Source organism: Quercus lobata, chromosome 6, assembly GCF_001633185.2.
Source record: "Quercus lobata isolate SW786 chromosome 6, ValleyOak3.0 Primary Assembly, whole genome shotgun sequence".
Lineage (NCBI taxonomy): Eukaryota > Viridiplantae > Streptophyta > Magnoliopsida > Fagales > Fagaceae > Quercus > Quercus lobata.
This window is the reverse complement of record NC_044909.1, coordinates 38,082,849-38,100,802: the sequence shown is the minus strand read 5'-3', so window position 1 is coordinate 38,100,802 and position 17,954 is coordinate 38,082,849. Positions and strand designations below refer to the sequence as shown.

Sequence of the window (17,954 nt, the reverse complement as noted above, 5' to 3'; positions counted from 1 at the left end):
AGCAGTTGGAGTTGCAGCACCATGAAATACATGTTATAATACTTCATATTTGAGGAACATTTTCCCAAACCTAATAAGTAGTAACCCATATCATATAGAGAGAAACAAGCAACCATTGAAGGAATCGTGCAAAAAAATTAGAGACTAGCGAGCAGCGAGCGTGATAAAATGTTTAATTATAATATACAATTAATGGGGTCTCTGCATTATTTAATTTTAATGTTAAATCATACTGATCACAAAACTGGATTTTTTGTAAAAGGGTTTTATTAACGTATACATTATGGTATATATAGTGGGTAAAAATATGGTGGTGTTGACTTTCCTACAATAAATTTCGTTATTTGAAGGAAGCTCTGCTAAAACTAAGTACATCACGAGGCATCAGAAGGATGTGCTTGGTAGAATGTACCTAAATGGGTTAGAGTGTGTTCCTAATAGAATCAAAGAATGTGTACCTGAGAATGTCAAAGAGAATCCTTGATCAAATGCACATCGGCTAAGTCAGAGGAGTACCTAGGAAGGTCTGAGAGAATGATTCAGAAAGTCTCCTCGATCAAAAGGAGTTCTCGACTTAATGCACCTCGATCAAGTCAGAGGCAGTACCTAGGAAGATCTGAGAGAATGCTTCGGAAAGTCTCCTCGGCCTAATTTACCTCAGTAAAGTTAGATAGGTACCTAGGAGGGTCTGAGAGAGTGCTTTGAAAAGTCTCATCAGTCAAAGAGAGTCATTGACCTAATACACCTTAGACAAGTCAGAGAGATTACCTATGAAGATTTGGGAGAGTGTTTCAGAAAGTCTCCTTAGCCAAAGGAAGATAATCCCTCAAAGGGTCAAAACTCTAAGAAAATGAGAGAGAGAGAGAGAGAGAGAGAGAGAGAGAGAGAGAGAGAGAGAGAGAGAGAGAGAGTCATTTTCCAAATGGTCTCTCCCCCTTTTATAATGAAGATTTTTGTATGGCTAGCCATGTGGCTAATTTAGGCTTAATGTATAGAACATGTCTCACCATACATGACTCTTTTGGTGTTACGTTTGCCTAATTTTAATAGGTTGCATATGCTTAAAGAAAATTGTAGTTGCATTCACTTTGTTTAAAAATGGGACCCCACAGTATACATTAATAAAATATTTTAAGAAACATTTTATAGAAAAATGAAAAAATTACCAACTTTTTTTTTACAGCTTTTTCAATTTCATCTTTTTTTTTTACAATTTTTTCAATTTCTCTTAAAAAGTTTTCCAAAAATATACATTAATCGGACCCTTTGTAAAAATCATTATATCATTAGAGGATTTTTTGAAACCAAATAACATTCCAAAAAAATAAAAAATACTTAAAGAGATGCTTCCCGGGGAAAATAAAATGGCAACACTAGGATTAAGGAGTATGTAAAAGATTAATTTAATAATGATTTCAGAAATATGTAGGATATCAATAAGAGGATGATAGAGGCTGAGGGAGCAAGACTATGGGAAAGGAACGTTGTGCGTGGAAGACCACCCTCTCTATTTTCCTTCTCTGGTCAAAATCCATTCCGATTGCAGAACAGGATGCCCAAAAAGAACAAATGATCCCTTTCTTCAATACCTCTAATAATGTACCTGCACGTGTACTTTGCGAAAAGATTAAGGAAATCGTGAACCAATAGATGGATTAAACGAGTCTGGGTAAAATCAGGTTGCTTGAGGCTTGAAGACAAATCACAATTCAAGGTTGTATTTCAAATCCATAATCCAATCTTAGGTATAAAATGGGCCATTAAGTAAAATGTCATGTCAATCAAACTAGGCCATTAAGTAAAATGTCATGTCAATCAAACTAGGCCATTAAGTAAAATGTCATGTCAATCAAACTGGGCTCATGACAGCTCACTTAAACCACCCTTGACCCACCCATGTTGCAGTATGGTAGCCTACAGTCACAGAGACAGGGAGTTGTTGTTTAATTAGTTGTTACTTGTTGCTCCCATGCTCATGACGAAGGGTTATCAACGTGCCCATAAAGCCACAACCTCGCGATATTTCTAAGATGTACATTGAGGAGCTGTCACTCAGGAAAATAAATGTTTCTCTTTAATATTTTCCAATTTGGAATAAACACCGAAAAATGGTATAGGCATCAATTTTGGCATAATTTGTTATATGACGACTTGTAATTAATAAATGTGTATTTTCATATGACCCACTCATATATTCTTACCAATCACAACTCACCTTGTGACGAATTGTGACACAAAATTATACCAAAATTAGTGTCCCTAACATTTCTCATAAACCCCTGGCCGGGTAGCCCGTCTCTGTCTGAAAATCACCGTCGAATCTCTTCCCATCCTCACAAATAACAACCCTTTTATCTTTCAGTCCTTAAAAATTTTCAATGAAATCATATCAAAACTCGGCTACAGGCTCCAGTCTTGATCCTGTGTTGCTTAGGAGCCTAAAATTTACTGGGGTCTATTAATAGAAACTAATAACAGATTTAAAAGCATTAATTGTTAGCTGCTGGTTCAATTTTTCAAATATTTACTTCTCCCAATTGATGGAATAGAGGAATTAACACTGGTGCAATTGAAGCTGCCAATATACCGGCTCTGTGATGCACATTATTTAGCATTTAGCATAGTTGGCAGTGAAGACTGAACAAATGCCAGACAATTCAGTGGGGGGAACAGAAGAGCATAGACGAAATATGGTGTCGGTATGAACAGTTTTGCTTAAGGGCATTGCAAATTTTCAAAAATTGTCAGCTTTACATATGCTAATTGCTAAATAATTGAGTATCCTAAAGAACCACCTGGTAGACGATATATCAAGGTAAACATCTCTTACAAAGACACAAACGTTCTAACAAAAGTAATATACTCAGCAAATAATCAAACGAACAAAGCATGGGATATTGAACGAGGCATAGTTCCCCGGGCTCTAAACCTAGAAATTCCACAAGTAACAATAACCAATCTAAGGAAAATAGCACTGAAAACTCATAGCTCAACACAAAAATCCATATTCATAAACATTGAAGAAGTTTATTGCAGGAACTAACCAAACCAAACAGGCAACACAGTAGCCTTACACAACTGCCAATAGAATCCAAAGCATCAACTGGAGGAACCCAACGGTTTCAATATAAAAACACAAGTCATTACAACAAAACCGAAGCAACAGAATGAAAGCAACCTTAGTGACTTACAAGCATTTCCTCTCAGTACTCATCTCCCTCATCACCTTCATCACCCTCAGCAGACTCAGCACCAACCTCCTCATAATCTTTCTCAAGGGCAGCAAGGTCCTCACGTGCCTCAGAGAATTCACCTTCCTCCATGCCCTCACCAACATACCAGTGCACAAATGCCCTCTTTGCATACATAAGGTCAAACTTGTGATCAATTCGAGAGAACACTTCAGCAACACTGGTGGAGTTTGAGATCATGCACACTGCCCTCTGAACCTTGGCAAGATCACCACCAGGAACAACAGTTGGGGGCTGATAGTTGATACCACACTTGAATCCAGTAGGGCACCAGTCAACAAATTGGATGGTGCGCTTGGTCTTGATGGTAGCCACAGCAGCATTCACATCCTTGGGCACCACATCTCCTCTATACATCAAACAACACGCCATATACTTGCCATGGCGAGGATCACACTTGGCCATCATGGATGAAGGCTCAAATGCACTGTTGGTGATCTCTGCAACTGATAGCTGCTCATGATAGGCCTTCTCAGCTGAGATCACAGGAGCATAAGATGAAAGCATAAAGTGAATCCTGGGGTATGGGACCAGGTTAGTCTGGAACTCAGTCACGTCTACATTCAAGGCACCATCAAACCTCAAAGAGGCAGTAAGCGATGATATCACCTGAAACAAGCAACAAATGCACATCAGAATAGACATTCTAATGATGAGATAAAACAAGTGTTGGATTAAAGACAATAGCAATACCTGAGAGACCAATCGGTTAAGATTGGTGTAGGTGGGGCGCTCAATGTCAAGGGAGCGCCTGCAGATGTCATAGATTGCCTCATTATCAAGTAGCACAGCAACATCGGTGTGTTCCAGAAGGGAGTGAGTAGAGAGGACGCTATTGTAGGGCTCAACAACGGAGGTGGACACCTGTGGCGATGGATACACAGTGAACCCAAGCTTAGACTTTTTGCCATAGTCCACTGACAGTCGTTCCAGGAGAAGGGAGCCAAGACCAGAACCAGTGCCCCCACCTACAGCATTGAAAACCAGAAACCCTTGCAGACCAGTGCAGTTGTCAGCAAGCTTTCGGATACGATCCAAGCACAGATCGACTATCTCTTTCCCAACTGAAACAAATGATAAATGTAAGCCGTTGATAATAAACAGAGTTATAGTAAAGGGGAAAATGAAATGAAAAATAATTACTGGTATAGTGGCCACGGGCAAAGTTGTTTGCGGCGTCTTCCTTGCCGCTGATGAGCTGTTCAGGGTGAAAGAGTTGCCTGTATGTCCCAGTCCTAACTTCATCAATGACGGTGGGCTCAAGATCTACAAAAATTGCACGGGGTACATGCTTCCCAGCTCCTGTTTCACTGAAGAAGGTGTTGAAAGCATCATCACCACCCCCAACAGTCTTATCACCTGGCATCTGGCCATCAGGCTGTAAAACAAATAGAATAAAATTATTAACAAAAACTCATTCACACACTAATTATTTAGGGAAAAAAACAGAAGGCAAATCAGATTCATTTTACAATTACAGATGAGATCTAACAAAATCCTTTGATCATTGGAATCAAATACAGTGTTCTCAGAATATTGACACACAAAATCATGTCGTCTACAAAGAGAAAAAAATTGATGCAAAACAAAGGCAAAATCACCAAGACTGTGTGCTTGTCAATTACAAATAACATCTCAATTGCATAATGATATTATCATCATCAAAATCAACATACAAATTAAGTTTACACCTATTATGCATTGAGTTTCGGGAGATCTACTTAACCGGAAATTTAAAAAAAGAAGCACAAAAGTTATTTGTATAGAATTCATTAACACATTTTGTGAAATTGCAATGCAAATTATACTCAGTATTTCAACTTACAATTGGCAAAGTGAAACCCTAGACCTAGTGAAACCAATGATGAATCTGCAACAATTTTAAAAATCCTCTATGTAACTTGCGGTACTCCAAGAAAAATGTGTTGCAAAATCTCAGCATGTAACGCTAATCAGGAAAATATAGAATAAATCTACACATCACATTATGGATCAAAACTCAAAGCTAAGTCAAAATCTCAACACAAACACTTGAAAATTATCAGCGAAAATGCAACATATACAGAATTTACATCTAGTATACAATAAAGCAACAGATCTAATAAAAGCAATTGAATCGGAAGGAGATCGATGAGGACGAAAAGAAGTGGTACCTGAATGCCGTGCTCGAGGCAATAAAGTTCCCAGCACGCATTGCCGACCTGGATACCGGCCTGGCCGATGTGGATCGAGATGCACTCTCTCATTTTCGCAGAGAAAAGCTAAAAAGGAATCGACGGGACGAAGAAGACGAGTGTGAAAGAGTAGCTAGAGAGAGAAGAGCGTTTATTAAGACGCCTCTCTTTTGCGATTTGCAAAGAAAATGGAAGTGTGGTCTGTGATTTCCGCCTTTCTGGAGTGGGGTTTTTTATACAGGAGGGGAGGAGTGAATGAGTGATGGATTTAACCGCGGTTAGTTCAACCGTGGTTACATACGGGTCCCAGTTCTGGATTCCTATTGGTCAGCCTTAACCGCTCTTAGTTTTTAAAATTTTAAACCGCGCTTTGTCACCCTTTTCACGGGATCAAAATAACACCGTTGGATAAAAGTGGACAAAAAAACAAATCGGAAAATTTCATTAACCTACCCTTGGGTTTTCTATTATTACACTTATCTTCCCTTAAATTTGAAACTAACCTCTAAGTACGTGCTTACACGCGTACTCAAATGCACTTCTATTTTTTGGGTAAAAATTAATTATTTTCATCTATTATAATTTGAAATTATTATATTTTTCAATCACAAAAAAATTAAGGGGGTGTGATGAAAAACTTATTTCATCCACAAACGCATAATACTCATCACACCCTAAGTTTTTTTGTGATTAGAAAATGTAGTAATCTCGAATTGTAATTTATGCAAATTAATAATCTTTACCTAAAAAAATAGAAGAGCTTTTAAGCACGCGCGAGTGAATGTATGCTCAAATGCTAGTATTTCTTAGATAGCTTGCATTTGACTTTGTGATTTCCCTCAATGAGAAGGTTTGTCTGTAGCTTAGTTATCTTGAGGAGTAATGCGATTTTTGGAGATATTGATATTTAAAATAAAAGCAATGAATACTAACTTGGGCATAGAGACATTCTTAATTAATGGTTGTTTTCTCTCTAGGTTTTCTCTGGAAACCCTAGGGGTGAAAAAAAGGGCTAGTATTAGCATAAGGGCTGCTGAAAGGCAAATTTTCTCTCCGTGCAAACGGTAGAAACGGTCTCTTTTCAAAAGATAACATGGAGGAGATTACAGATAGATGTGCTAGGTTAAAGTTGTCCGTGAGAGAAGATGTGGAAGTAGCAATCCATGCTTCATTGACAGAGGATGGACCTGTCCTCATTGGGAAGTTCTATACTAAGCGCATAATCAATCTGGAGTTAGTGATTAGAGTGCTGAGATCGGTTTGGAGAGCAGAACACAGTTTTGAGGCCAGCGATTTGGGTGAGAACAAGGTAATGTTCCTTTTCCAATCGAAGGATGATATGGAGAGAGTATTGTTGCTCAGTCTGTGGTCTTTCAATCAATATTTATTGCTCCTTCATAAGCTGGTGCGTGGTGAGGTGATAAAGGATATCAAGTTTGACAGATCACCATTTTGGATCCAAATACACGAATTGCCCATAATGTGTCAGACTAAGGAAGTGGGAATGAGTATTGGCACAACCTTGGGGGAGGTGGAGAAGGTGGATGTCAATGAGAAAGGATTTTGTTTAGTGAGTTATCTACGCATAACGGTTAGTCTAGATGTCTCCATGCCACTATGTCAAGGCCGTAAGGTGCGACTAGGTGAATATGGACGAAAATGGGTGGATTTCAGATACAAGAGGCTCCCAATATTCTGTTATTTGTGCGGAAAGATCGACCATGATGAACGAGACTGTCTGATGTGGATACGAAGTAAGGATACTCTAAGGCCAGAAGAGAAACAATTCGGTCCATGGTTGCATGTGTCGCAGGACAAAAACTAGAAGCCACAGCTAGTTATGACCGGAAAAAATGAAGGGAACAACTCCAGGGAAGGCAGTAGGGGGGATATGGAGCGAAAATTGGATGGAGGGGTTGTTTCAACGCTGGCACCGGTGAGCGACTACGACAAACATCCAGATGAGACGATGAGGGTGGCGGACTCAAGGGCTGACGTGGAAAGGGTGACCAATACACCAGCTCATGCCTGTATCAAAAACCCGAGTTTTTCGCATATTTTGAATTTCGAGCAACAGATTCGAGAAATAAATGACGCTATTAACAGCAACGTATCTGCCATGATTTCAACAACAAGCTAGGAAGCACGTGTTGGAAGGGAGAATAATATGCAAGGTTTGGATATGGCCATGCTAGAGAAGAAAGAGAGTAATCATGCAAGTGGGCCAAACACTACAGCCCACGTCCAATCCTCCAAAGCTGGGCCTCAGGGCATTTTCCTTAAGCCCATGTAGGAACCGAATAAGGAAATGGGCTTGGTTCAATCTGGGATAGCTTTTAGCTTAGGGCCGTCCTCTCCAAAATAGCAAAAGGCTCAAGGTATTAAGAAGACTAGAGGTGGTAACGAAAGAAAAAATAAAGAAAACAAAGAGGCACCTGGAAAGGAAAAGAAGCCGGACAGGGAGGAAACACAACCCCAAAGTGATAATAACAATGTAGCTTCAACCATGGAGTATAAGATGACGGATATGGGAATAAAAAGAAGAGCACGAACACCACTGGTTGAATTAGAAAACAAGGACGACAATGGGAAGTGGGTTAAAGTGGAGGGTGAGATAAAGGAGCTCGACAAACTCTTAACACAACACTTGGGATCGGCGGAGGTTGTTGCGCAGCCCCGCTGGACACAATAAGTGCCATTAGTTGGAATTGTAGGGGGCTTGGGAACCCCCTAATAGTTAATACACTCCAAAAGGTGGTGTTGGAGAAAGATCCCACCTTAGTCTTTCTAATGAAGACTAAGTTTGATGTTACAGAAATGGATGGAATTAAGCGGAAGATATAACGATAGCAAGGACTAGTGGTTCCGAGTATACAACAGGCAGGAGGTTTGGCTCTCTTGTGGAAGAAACCATTGCAGGTTGATATATTGTCATACTCCCTGGGCATATTGACTCAATAGTGTCTGAAGAACAGTGGATGAAACAATGGTGGTTTACCGGGTTTTATGGCCATCCGGAGATAAAAAAAAGAAGTTGTGGACATTGTTGGAGAGTCTTAGTCGTCGGAGTAACTTGCCATGGGTATGCATGGGGGACTTCAATGAAATAATGCATGCTAAGGAAAAGGTTGGTGGGGTGTTAGGCTGGAAGGGCAGATGAGATGTTTTCGTGAGGCGATCAATAGATGCAGCTTGAGAGACTTGGGATATGTAGGCTCAGATTACACATGGAGTAGACGATTAGGAAGTCGAGGATGGCTGCGAGAAAGACTAGATAAAGCATTGGTGTCTACGAATTGGGCAGTTGCTTTTTCGTTGGTGAAGTTGTACCATCTGTCCAACTCGATGTCTAACCATAGCATTCTAGTGCTCAAGGAAACTAGCCTTCCAAAACAACGATGGAGGCAATCAAGATTGTTCCGCTTCGAATCTATGTGGCTTGAAGATGAGAGATGTAAAAATGTGGTGGAGGAGGCATGGGAAAGGGGATGGACCAGCCACTCATAATGGCCATTAAAAGCTTGTCTAGAGGAGTGTCAAATGTCATTGAGGTCTTGGAATATAAACACCTTTGGCCACGTGGGAAAGCAAGTTGTTGACTTACAAAGAAAGTTTCAAATGCTTGAAACCATGAAGGCAAATGGTACGGATTTGGAGGCAATTCATGCAATGAAAGTGGAGTTAAATAGGTGGCTTGGGATTGAAGAGAAAATGTGGCATCAAAGAAGTAGAAATAATTGGTTGAGGGCAGGGGATAAAAGCACCACCTTTTTCCACACTAAAGCCTTGAACCGGTACTAAAGGAATACTATTAGCAGAATTATGGATGCAAATAACAGGTGGCTGGAGGATGTAGATCAGATTGGGCAGACCTTTGTGAGCTATTTTGAGGCGCTATTCACTGTCTCAAGGCCGAAGGTGGAGCAAGAAATGATTGATGTAGTCCATTCCAAGGTCACTGAAAGAATGAACACTACTCTCACACAAGACTTTCATGTTATGGAGGTGGAGAAGGCACTAAAGCAAATGCACCCCTTAACGGCACCTGGCCCGGACGGTATGCCATCTTTATTTTATTATCATTTTTAGCCTACTGTTAAATCCATTGTCATTATCACTGTACTTGATTTTCTAACCCATGATGTGTCCCCACCAAAATTCCATGACACCAACATTGTGATTATTCCAAAAACCAAGAACTCGGAAAAAGTGATTAATTATAGACTGATTTCCTTATGTAACGTGGCTTACAAAATAGCTTCAAAAGTTGTGGCAAACAGGATGAAATTGGTGTTGCAGGAAATCATAGGAGAGAACCAAAGCACTTTTGTGGCGGAACGTCTCATCACAGACAATGTCTTGGTGGCACATGAGATGATGAGCCATATTAGCAAAATGAAGAAGGGTAAATGCGGCGAGATGGCTATAAAGTTGGACATGAGCAAGGCGTATGATCAGGTTGAGTGGGAATATTTGAAACAGATTATGAAGAAGCTCTGCTTTCATGAGAAATGAATTAGCATTGTGATGAGGTGTGTTTCTTTGGTGAAATACACAGTACGAATCAATGGGCTACCATATGGCTAAATCCAGCCAACCCGAGGATTGAGACAAGGCAACCCATTGTCGCCCTATCTCTTCTTTCTGTGCGCTAAGAGCTTGTCTGCCTTGCTAAATCGTGCGGCACAAAGAAATGCCATTAAAGGGGTGGCTACCTCAGCTAATGGTCCTAGAATATCCCATTTATTTTTTGCCGACGACAACTTGATATTTGGAAGAGCAACATAAAGTGAAGCTACGGAAATTCAAAGAATTCTCAAGGTCTATGAAACATCCTCTGGCCAACAATTAAACTGCCACAAAACTTCCTTGTATTTTAGCCCAAACACTGACAATGGAATAAAAGAGAGGGTGAAAACTATGTTCAGTGCACAAGTTATTAAACCTCATGAAGCCTACTTAGGTCTGCCATCACTTGTGGGAAGGTCTAAGAACAATATCTTTGCGCAACTTGAACAAAGAGTGGCTAACAAAGTTTTAGGTTGGAAGGAAAAAATACTAACGCCCACTGGGAAGGAAATTCTAATGAAGTCCATAGCCCAAGCCGTGCCTTCATACACCATGAGTTGTTTTTTGCTACCCAAGAATCTTTGTGAAGAGCTTACTAGTGTGATCAAACAATTCTGGTGGGGACAGATCAGGAATGAGAAGAAAATCATGTAGTTGAGTTGGGATACAATGTGCATGCCAAAAGACAGGGGAGGCCTTGGTTTTCGAGACTTGAGAAGCTTCAATTTGGCTCTCTTGGCCAAATAGGGCTGGCGGCTTCTAACCAACTCCAACTCCCTGTTTAGTCGAGTTTATAAAGTGAAATACTTTCCGCATTGCAGCTTTACTGAGGTGACATTGGGCCGCAGCCCATATATGTGTGGAGAAGCTTAATGGCGGCACAGAGCATAGTTCAAAGAGGTATGTGATGGCAAGTAGGGAATGGTAACAAGGTAAGGGTATGGCATGATAAATGGATCCCCATACCATGCACGTACAAGGTGATTACAAAGGAAAAGCCAAACTCCATGAATGCTCTAGTTTGTGAGCTCATAAACAAAGCAACAAGTGAATGGAATATTGACAAGCTGAATAGTTGGTTTATACCCGAAGACAGAGACGCTATTCTGGGTATCCCTCTAAGTTCAAGCAACACTCAAGATAGATTGATTTGGGCTGAAAATAGGAGTGGGAAGTTTACTGTCAAAAGTGCTTACGCACTAGCGTTGGAAGAGAAGGCACGCGCTCCTAGGGCTAATTGTTCGGATGAGACAACTAGGAGGAAAATTTGGAAGTCCATATGGCTCCTGAAGATCCCACAGAAAATAAAACACTTTGCATGGAATGCAGTTTTGGGTATTTTAGCCATGAAATCCAACTTGGAGAAGAGGAAAGTGACATCAAATGGAATATGTGAGCTTTGTGGTGATAATGAGGAAACGGTTTGTCATTTACTGTGGAGCTGTGACCATGCCAAAGAAGTGTGGAACAATAGCAAATTCGCATTGCCGTTTGAAATCTCGATGCAATGGAATTTCTTGTATGTGGTTGCGAACCTACAGAGGTGTGATCACCTTCGGCTTGGGCAAATGAAACAATTTATTACAGTTTGCTAGCGTATATGGAAAAATAGGAACGATCTTCGGATGGAAGGAAAAGGAAAGGTAGGTAGAACAATTCTCAGGAATACCTTGCATCTGGTGGAGGAGTTTCGATCTGCAAATGAAGCAAAAATAGAGCACCAAGCTAAACCCGTGCCTTTGGTCTCTTGGCAACCCCCAAGTCAAGGATACTATAAAGTGAATATAGATGGTGCGGTTTTCTCGAACAGAAAGCAAGCAAGAGCCAGAGTGTTAATCACGGACGACCCCGGGGAAGTGGTTGCAACCTTAAGTAAGAAGTGGAAGTGCCCGTTGGGTGCAATAGAAGCTGAAGCAAAAGCCTTGGAAGCTGGGGTCACTTTTGCAAGGGATGTTGGAATCAGAGATGTAGAGTTTGAGAGTTACTCTTTGGTAGTTTGCAATGCCTTGCAAGGAATAGGCTCACCACCTTCTTCAGTAGTAACTGTGCTCACTGGAATAATGGACCAAGTCTCGCACTTTAGGCTGTGGAAGTTTACTCACACTAAATGACAGGGAAATGTCCCTGCTCACTTACTCGCTCAACACGCTAAGAATGTTGAGGATTATGTTGCATGGCTAGAGGAATGTCCTAGTTTGATAGAGCATACCAGTATGCATGACAGAATGTAACTTGTCCTTTTGTTTTAATAAAGTCAAGTATTTCCCATCAAAAAAAAAAAAAAATAATAATAGTTATTATTATTATTCACTAGTAGATTCGGAAGTTCAAGTGAAAACTTGAATTCCGTGATCATGAAGCGAAAACCAAAAAAAGCTTTGCAGGTTAAGCTTTTGATTACATGTTCTTTAAACATTGACACCAAGGTTGTAAACAGTGGGTTAAATTTTGTTTTTGGAGCCTATTGGTAAAAATATACATAAATTTCTTGCAAAGTAATTTTATTTGGATGGTGACCTGACCGTGTTTAGATTTTGTTATTTTTTATGAATTTTTTTTTCTTAATCCTAGAAAATTTCAAATGGATAAAAAAGCAAAAAAAGAAAAAAGAAAGGCTCTCACAATTATTTTGTTTTGTTGTCAATTTCTAACAAAAATTTCAATTCCTAAAAAAAATAAAAGGAAAATGTCTCACATTATATTGTTTTGTTATCAAGTTTTTTTTATTTTTTAAATTTATTTAAATGAGAGTTATCAAGTCTTTTTTTTTTCACAGCATTTTTACAATAAGCTCTAAGTGGTAAGTTGTTACTGGTTGTTATTGTTGGAACAAAAAAGTAATCTCAGTGTTAGGTTCAAATTTGAACCAATAACAACTAAACCACCTATAATTTATTATGAAAATGTTATAAACATATTGTGGACGTAGTACCTCTCATAAAAACTAAGTACACACCACACCCAAAATTCAAATGCCTAAACCCCCCCCACCCCCAAAAAAAAAAATAATAAATAGGAAAGGCTCTCACAATCTCATGTTGTTTTGTTTTTTTGGTTTTTTTAAATGGGAGTTATGAAATTATATTTAATTCTTAAAAAAAAACAAATTATAAGAAAGGCTGTCAACATTAGCAGGTACTATTAATCACCAATATCATTTAATATTTAAAAAAAAATGTATTTTCTTGAAGAAAAAAGAAAAGAAAAGAAGTTGTAGTAAAAACTAAGAGCATTCTCATAAAAGCAATCTCATATCTACTCGCTATACAGAAAAAGTTGAATCCATATTTCAAATTATCAACAATCAAACCAAAAATTTGAACAATCTAGAAAAATAAAACTTCTAAACCATGTTGAATTTCAAAAAAAAAAAAAAAAGACTAAGTCATTCCAAATTCCAATAGAATGAAGCAATAATATATAAACCGCAACAAATCATGTTCATTGGATGTCATTAACTATTACATATTTGCATTTAAAGCCATATAAACTACTTATTTTACTTCAAGAGCCTAACTTATCATTTATCTCTCTCTCATTAAAAAAAATGTTTACTGTCATGGTAACCTTGCCAATTTCCAAAGTGAAAATTAAGTTGATTTTATATGCCATTTCTTATAAACACATTGATGGTGCTGGAATTTCAAATTATAGGCTTATATTTGGTGAAAGGGAAAATTAAAGTCAAAGTTTAAGGAAGTTTAGTAAATGTTCTTGAATTTAATTTTCGGGTTCCTTCCTTCATAACATTACAAAGCATAAAAATGGCCAAAAATAATACGCAATTTTTTAAAAAAAAATTAAATATAATCTCCTAAATAACCATCTACTTAAATTGATATCACAAATTACGAAGAATGTACGTTCATCCATATATTTGTAAGATAATACTATGGAATTGGAGGTGGCAACATACATTCCACTGCTGTCCACATCTTTATCTAACAAAGAAAAAAAAGTCATCGCAATGGGACATGTTATCGAACAACTTGTGGGTTTCATCAATCACAATAGCAAGCAGTAATCTAAAGAACCAATAATAATATGAAAGTGAAAAGAAATAATAGAAATTCACAAAATGTTCTGTAGGGACAAAGTTTGGAGCCCAAGCCCGAACCGCACGGAATCCTGGTCCAAAAAGCCCAATACAATGAATTTTGTAGAGTATGGGTCAAAGAACTAGGTTTAGATGAGTTAAGTAATGGCTTGCATGGAATTGAGGAACAAACAGACAATAATAAAAGCTATTATGGTTAAAGGACCTCTGCCCGAGGAGACTTAGGATTTTATTTATGAGTACAGATCACCACATTAGGATTCTTTTGCATGCTACAGTATTATCATTTTTCTTTTCTTCGCCCCCTCTTCATGTGGGCTTCTTTACATTATATAGGCTCTTTCTGATCATCTGGGCCTTACACTTGTTGATCATCTGGACCTTCACTTGAGCACCCATCCCATCAGATACCCCTTTTAGTCCGTTGGTAGTTGCGGCAGCCAAGATAACACTATTTAGGGGTCTTCTTCACATTAATGCGGCCAGAAAAGCAGCTGCAATTAGGGGTGGCAAAATCTAACACGACCCGCGAACCTAACACGACTAACCCATTTATAAACAGGTTATGGGTCGAGGCTAAATGGGTTCGGGTCATATTCGGGTCGACACGGCTGACCTGTTTAATAAATGGGTCGTGTTCGGGTTCACACATGTGAACCCGTCTAACCTGTTTGACCCGTTTAAACAATAAAGGCATTAAATTTTGTTATTATTGCTTAATTTTGTTGTTGTAATTATATGTTTATTACTATATTTATGGCTGTAATTGTATTTTAATTTTAGATATATAAAAATTGATAATAGATTATTTAGGTCATATATGACCTATTAATCAAACAGGTTATTAAACAGGTTATTTGTATTAACTTTTATATGACTTATTAATTAAACATGTTAAACGTGTCGGGTTGGGTTAACCTGTTTAATAAATGGGTCGGGTTCGGGTCAACTCATATAGCAGAGTACTTATGGCTCGACACGACACGAACCCGACCCGCAAATACAAATTGACACCCCTAGCTGCAATGTATTTAATGTGGTGGTGGCAGTCTTTCCTTAAATATTTTGAGTTTTCTTCTCTTTCACATGTTCAGGGGGTGTACTTCAATTGCTTGAATATACACTTGGTCTAGGTTTGTCGTGTTTGATGAGAAGTTCCTCCTCAGACTTTCTTCCCTTTGTCTCCCAATGATGAGGCTTGTAAAGTAGATCACTTAAGTCATGTTTCTCTCCTCGGACTTGTTAGTGTCCTCGGACAAGACCTAAGGCCCAATACACTATTTTGGGCCATAGTCCCCACATGTACCTATTGAAATCTATCCCTATAACAAATTGAAAAAAAAAAAAAAAAAAAAAAAAAAAAAAAAAAAAAAACCTACCATACTAAGTGTCCATTTGGTATGATTAATTTTGTCAACTTATTTTACTATTCAGCTTATTTTTGCTATTATTCATGGGTCTCACTGCACTTTTTAATACTATTCATGAGTCCCATTATACTATTTCAACTAACTTTTATCTTTATTTATAGTACTTTTAGCAAAAAGTTTTTAGTTTCAGTAAAATAAACGAATTCCAAATAGATCCTTAAAAAGGAGAGAGACTTCTCTGTAGACTGCTTTTACTCATATCCATAACCAATGATTTGCTGGGATTCAGATCAGTGGCTGAGATTGAAAGTTGAAAAAACAACTTTCAATCTCAACCATTAAAAAAAATATATTAAAAGAAAGTTAAAAAGTTAAAATTAAAAAGTAAAAAATGTAAAAAAATTTGTGAGAGAAAATGAGTGATTTGCATAAGGTGCAATGAGATGTTATCTTGTGAGATGGGTGTATGAGTCATTGTCTCACTAATATGTAGTGACATGTAGGTCTTACGCATGTGAGACCCACAATAGACGCATGTGCAGGTCTTACCCAAGATTTTTTCCAGGTGCATAGATCTCAATACTGATTTGCTGCCCCAAAACAAAGACTCGTGAGAAACTTTAAAGGCTACATTGAAAGAAAGGATTGAATTCTCTTGCAAGGTTTTCATTCTTAGGTCAGAGGATTGCAATGTCCATAGTCCATACCACTACCTCTGTCACCATGAATTTCAAGAATTCTAGACACATGTCAGTTCATCGCTATCATCAATAAAGCCTATAGTAAAACAAAAGCCAAAACACAATAATCGAATTGTTAAAGGAAAAGAAATAAAGAAGAAGAAAGAATTTTAATTCAATTGCGTAAGAGAAGTAGCGGATATTGTTCTTGGGAATTTTGAGATCAGTTTTTTCAACCAATTTTGAGTTTGAAATGGTGAGAGCAGTAGGTAATGTTGTAAGTGGGAGTTAGAGTTGTATTTTTACATGTTTAGTCTTAAGTTTTGTCTCTACTAAAATCTAGGGTGTAAGGGTATTATTGAACCACGAAATTGAGGATTCCAAACAGGAGAAGCCTTTTAAATAGTAGTATAGATAAGACATTCACCATCCCTATTTAAATTGTTTGCTTTGACTTCTCCGAAATGATTGAAAAAATGAAAAATCCCCCCCCCCCCCCCGAAAAAAAGGAGCTTTAAAAAAAATACCAACTTTCTTATTACAGGGAGTGCAAATGATAATTTAAGTGGATGCTAAAATATAAAATTCAAAATTTTTTATAACTTTCTTTTAGTTGTCTAGTTGAATTCAATTTAAATAGTTTGTATTTTAGGGGTATGAGTATCTCTTTTTTTCATAGTATCTCTTTTTTATATGAAAGGAGTGTGGGTTTTCTTATTCTAAACTAAAAAGGAGATGAGTGTAATAAAGTAAACCCTCAAAGAAAGTTAGTATAATTCACTCCAAAAATAATTGTAACAATGGTGTACCACCATTTGTTTGAAAGTTTGAACTATATACATTTCATTGCCACCTCAAAATAGCTCGACTTGTTGTTATTGCTATTGTTGCAGTTAGAGCATCTCCAACAGCTTATCCAAATTTTCATACTGTATTTATTTTTCAAATACATTTTTCAATCGACTCTTTGTCCGCTTTCTATCACATTTGAATATTACTTTTTCATTATTTCTTTAATTTGAAAAAAAAAAGTGATTAAATATTTTAATTAGTGGAGAGCGAGGGTTGGATATTTTAGTCATAAAAATTCATTTGAAGAGCAATAGTAACTCTCTATGTGTGGAGAGTATTATAGCTAATTTATTTTATTTTTTACATTTTGGAGAGGTTGTTGAACTGATTTTTGTGGGTTTACTCTCCAAACATGGCTTTAGATAGTCTATTAGAGATGCTCTTAGACTACCAAATCGAAGCAAACGCCCAAAGGCAACCTTACATTACATGGATCTAGTCCGCCAATGGCTCAATAAAAGATCATAATTCTTTTTTTCACTTTTATTTTTCATTAAATATTATAGATGAGTTTGTATTTGGTAAGGATGAGTGTAAAACCCATATTTTACATAATTCAAAAAGAGATTGTCACATTAGTCTCTTACTTAAAATGTAATATATTTTACTATACCTAATAACATCTCATCAGCCTTTTATTTAAAACCTAAAATATGGTGTTTATTGAGATGTTATCTTGTGTGACTAGATGTATTTATATTTTAGTAATATGATAATGTGACATCATTTTTTGGAGGGTGTAAGAGCATTCATAGTAGTGGAGCTAAAACATTTAGTTTTTAGTAACTCAAAAGGTTATTTTAACAATTTTAACACCCCACTTTACAATAAACCCATCATCAAAGATTCTATATTTTTACCACTTTATTTAAATATATAAATATAAATATATATATATATATATATATATATATTTAATTTCTTTATTCTTCCTCTATCTCTTTCTCTCTCTTCCTCTCCCTATGAACAACCTACAAACCCATACCCACCACCACCCACAA

General features: G+C 37.6%; 2 protein-coding genes across 2 annotated transcripts; one reads left to right on the top strand and one right to left on the bottom strand.

Annotated features, from left to right (window-relative positions):
- Positions 1–2,989: 2,989 nt before the first annotated feature.
- LOC115994693 (tubulin alpha chain-like) lies at positions 2,990–5,648 on the bottom strand. The gene is made up of 4 exons (XM_031118924.1): positions 5,405–5,648; positions 4,395–4,629; positions 3,945–4,315; positions 2,990–3,860 (listed from the first exon to the last, which is right to left on the bottom strand). Exons 1-4 carry the CDS (start codon positions 5,495–5,497, stop codon positions 3,204–3,206), a joined length of 1,356 nt encoding a protein of 451 aa, XP_030974784.1. The 5' UTR covers positions 5,498–5,648; the 3' UTR covers positions 2,990–3,203.
- An 870-nt stretch (positions 5,649–6,518) lies between these two features.
- LOC115950238 lies at positions 6,519–7,250 on the top strand. The gene has a single exon (XM_031067469.1). The coding sequence runs from the start codon at positions 6,519–6,521 to the stop codon at positions 7,248–7,250; it is 732 nt and encodes a 243-aa protein (XP_030923329.1).
- The last annotated feature ends 10,704 nt before the right edge of the window (positions 7,251–17,954 follow it).

Bases quoted from the DNA above. Each gene is read 5' to 3' on its own strand.
- LOC115994693 (XM_031118924.1), bottom strand. From the start codon at position 5,497: ATGAGAGAGTGCATCTCGATCCACATCGGCCAGGCCGGTATCCAGGTC. The intron at 4,316-4,394 runs GTAATTATTTTT...CATTTGTTTCAG, and splicing joins TGCCCGTGGCCACTATACCA to TTGGGAAAGAGATAGTCGAT. The intron at 3,861-3,944 runs GTATTGCTATTG...TGCTTGTTTCAG, and splicing joins TTAACCGATTGGTCTCTCAG to GTGATATCATCGCTTACTGC.
- LOC115950238 (XM_031067469.1), top strand. From the start codon at position 6,519: ATGGAGGAGATTACAGATAGATGTGCTAGGTTAAAGTTGTCCGTGAGA.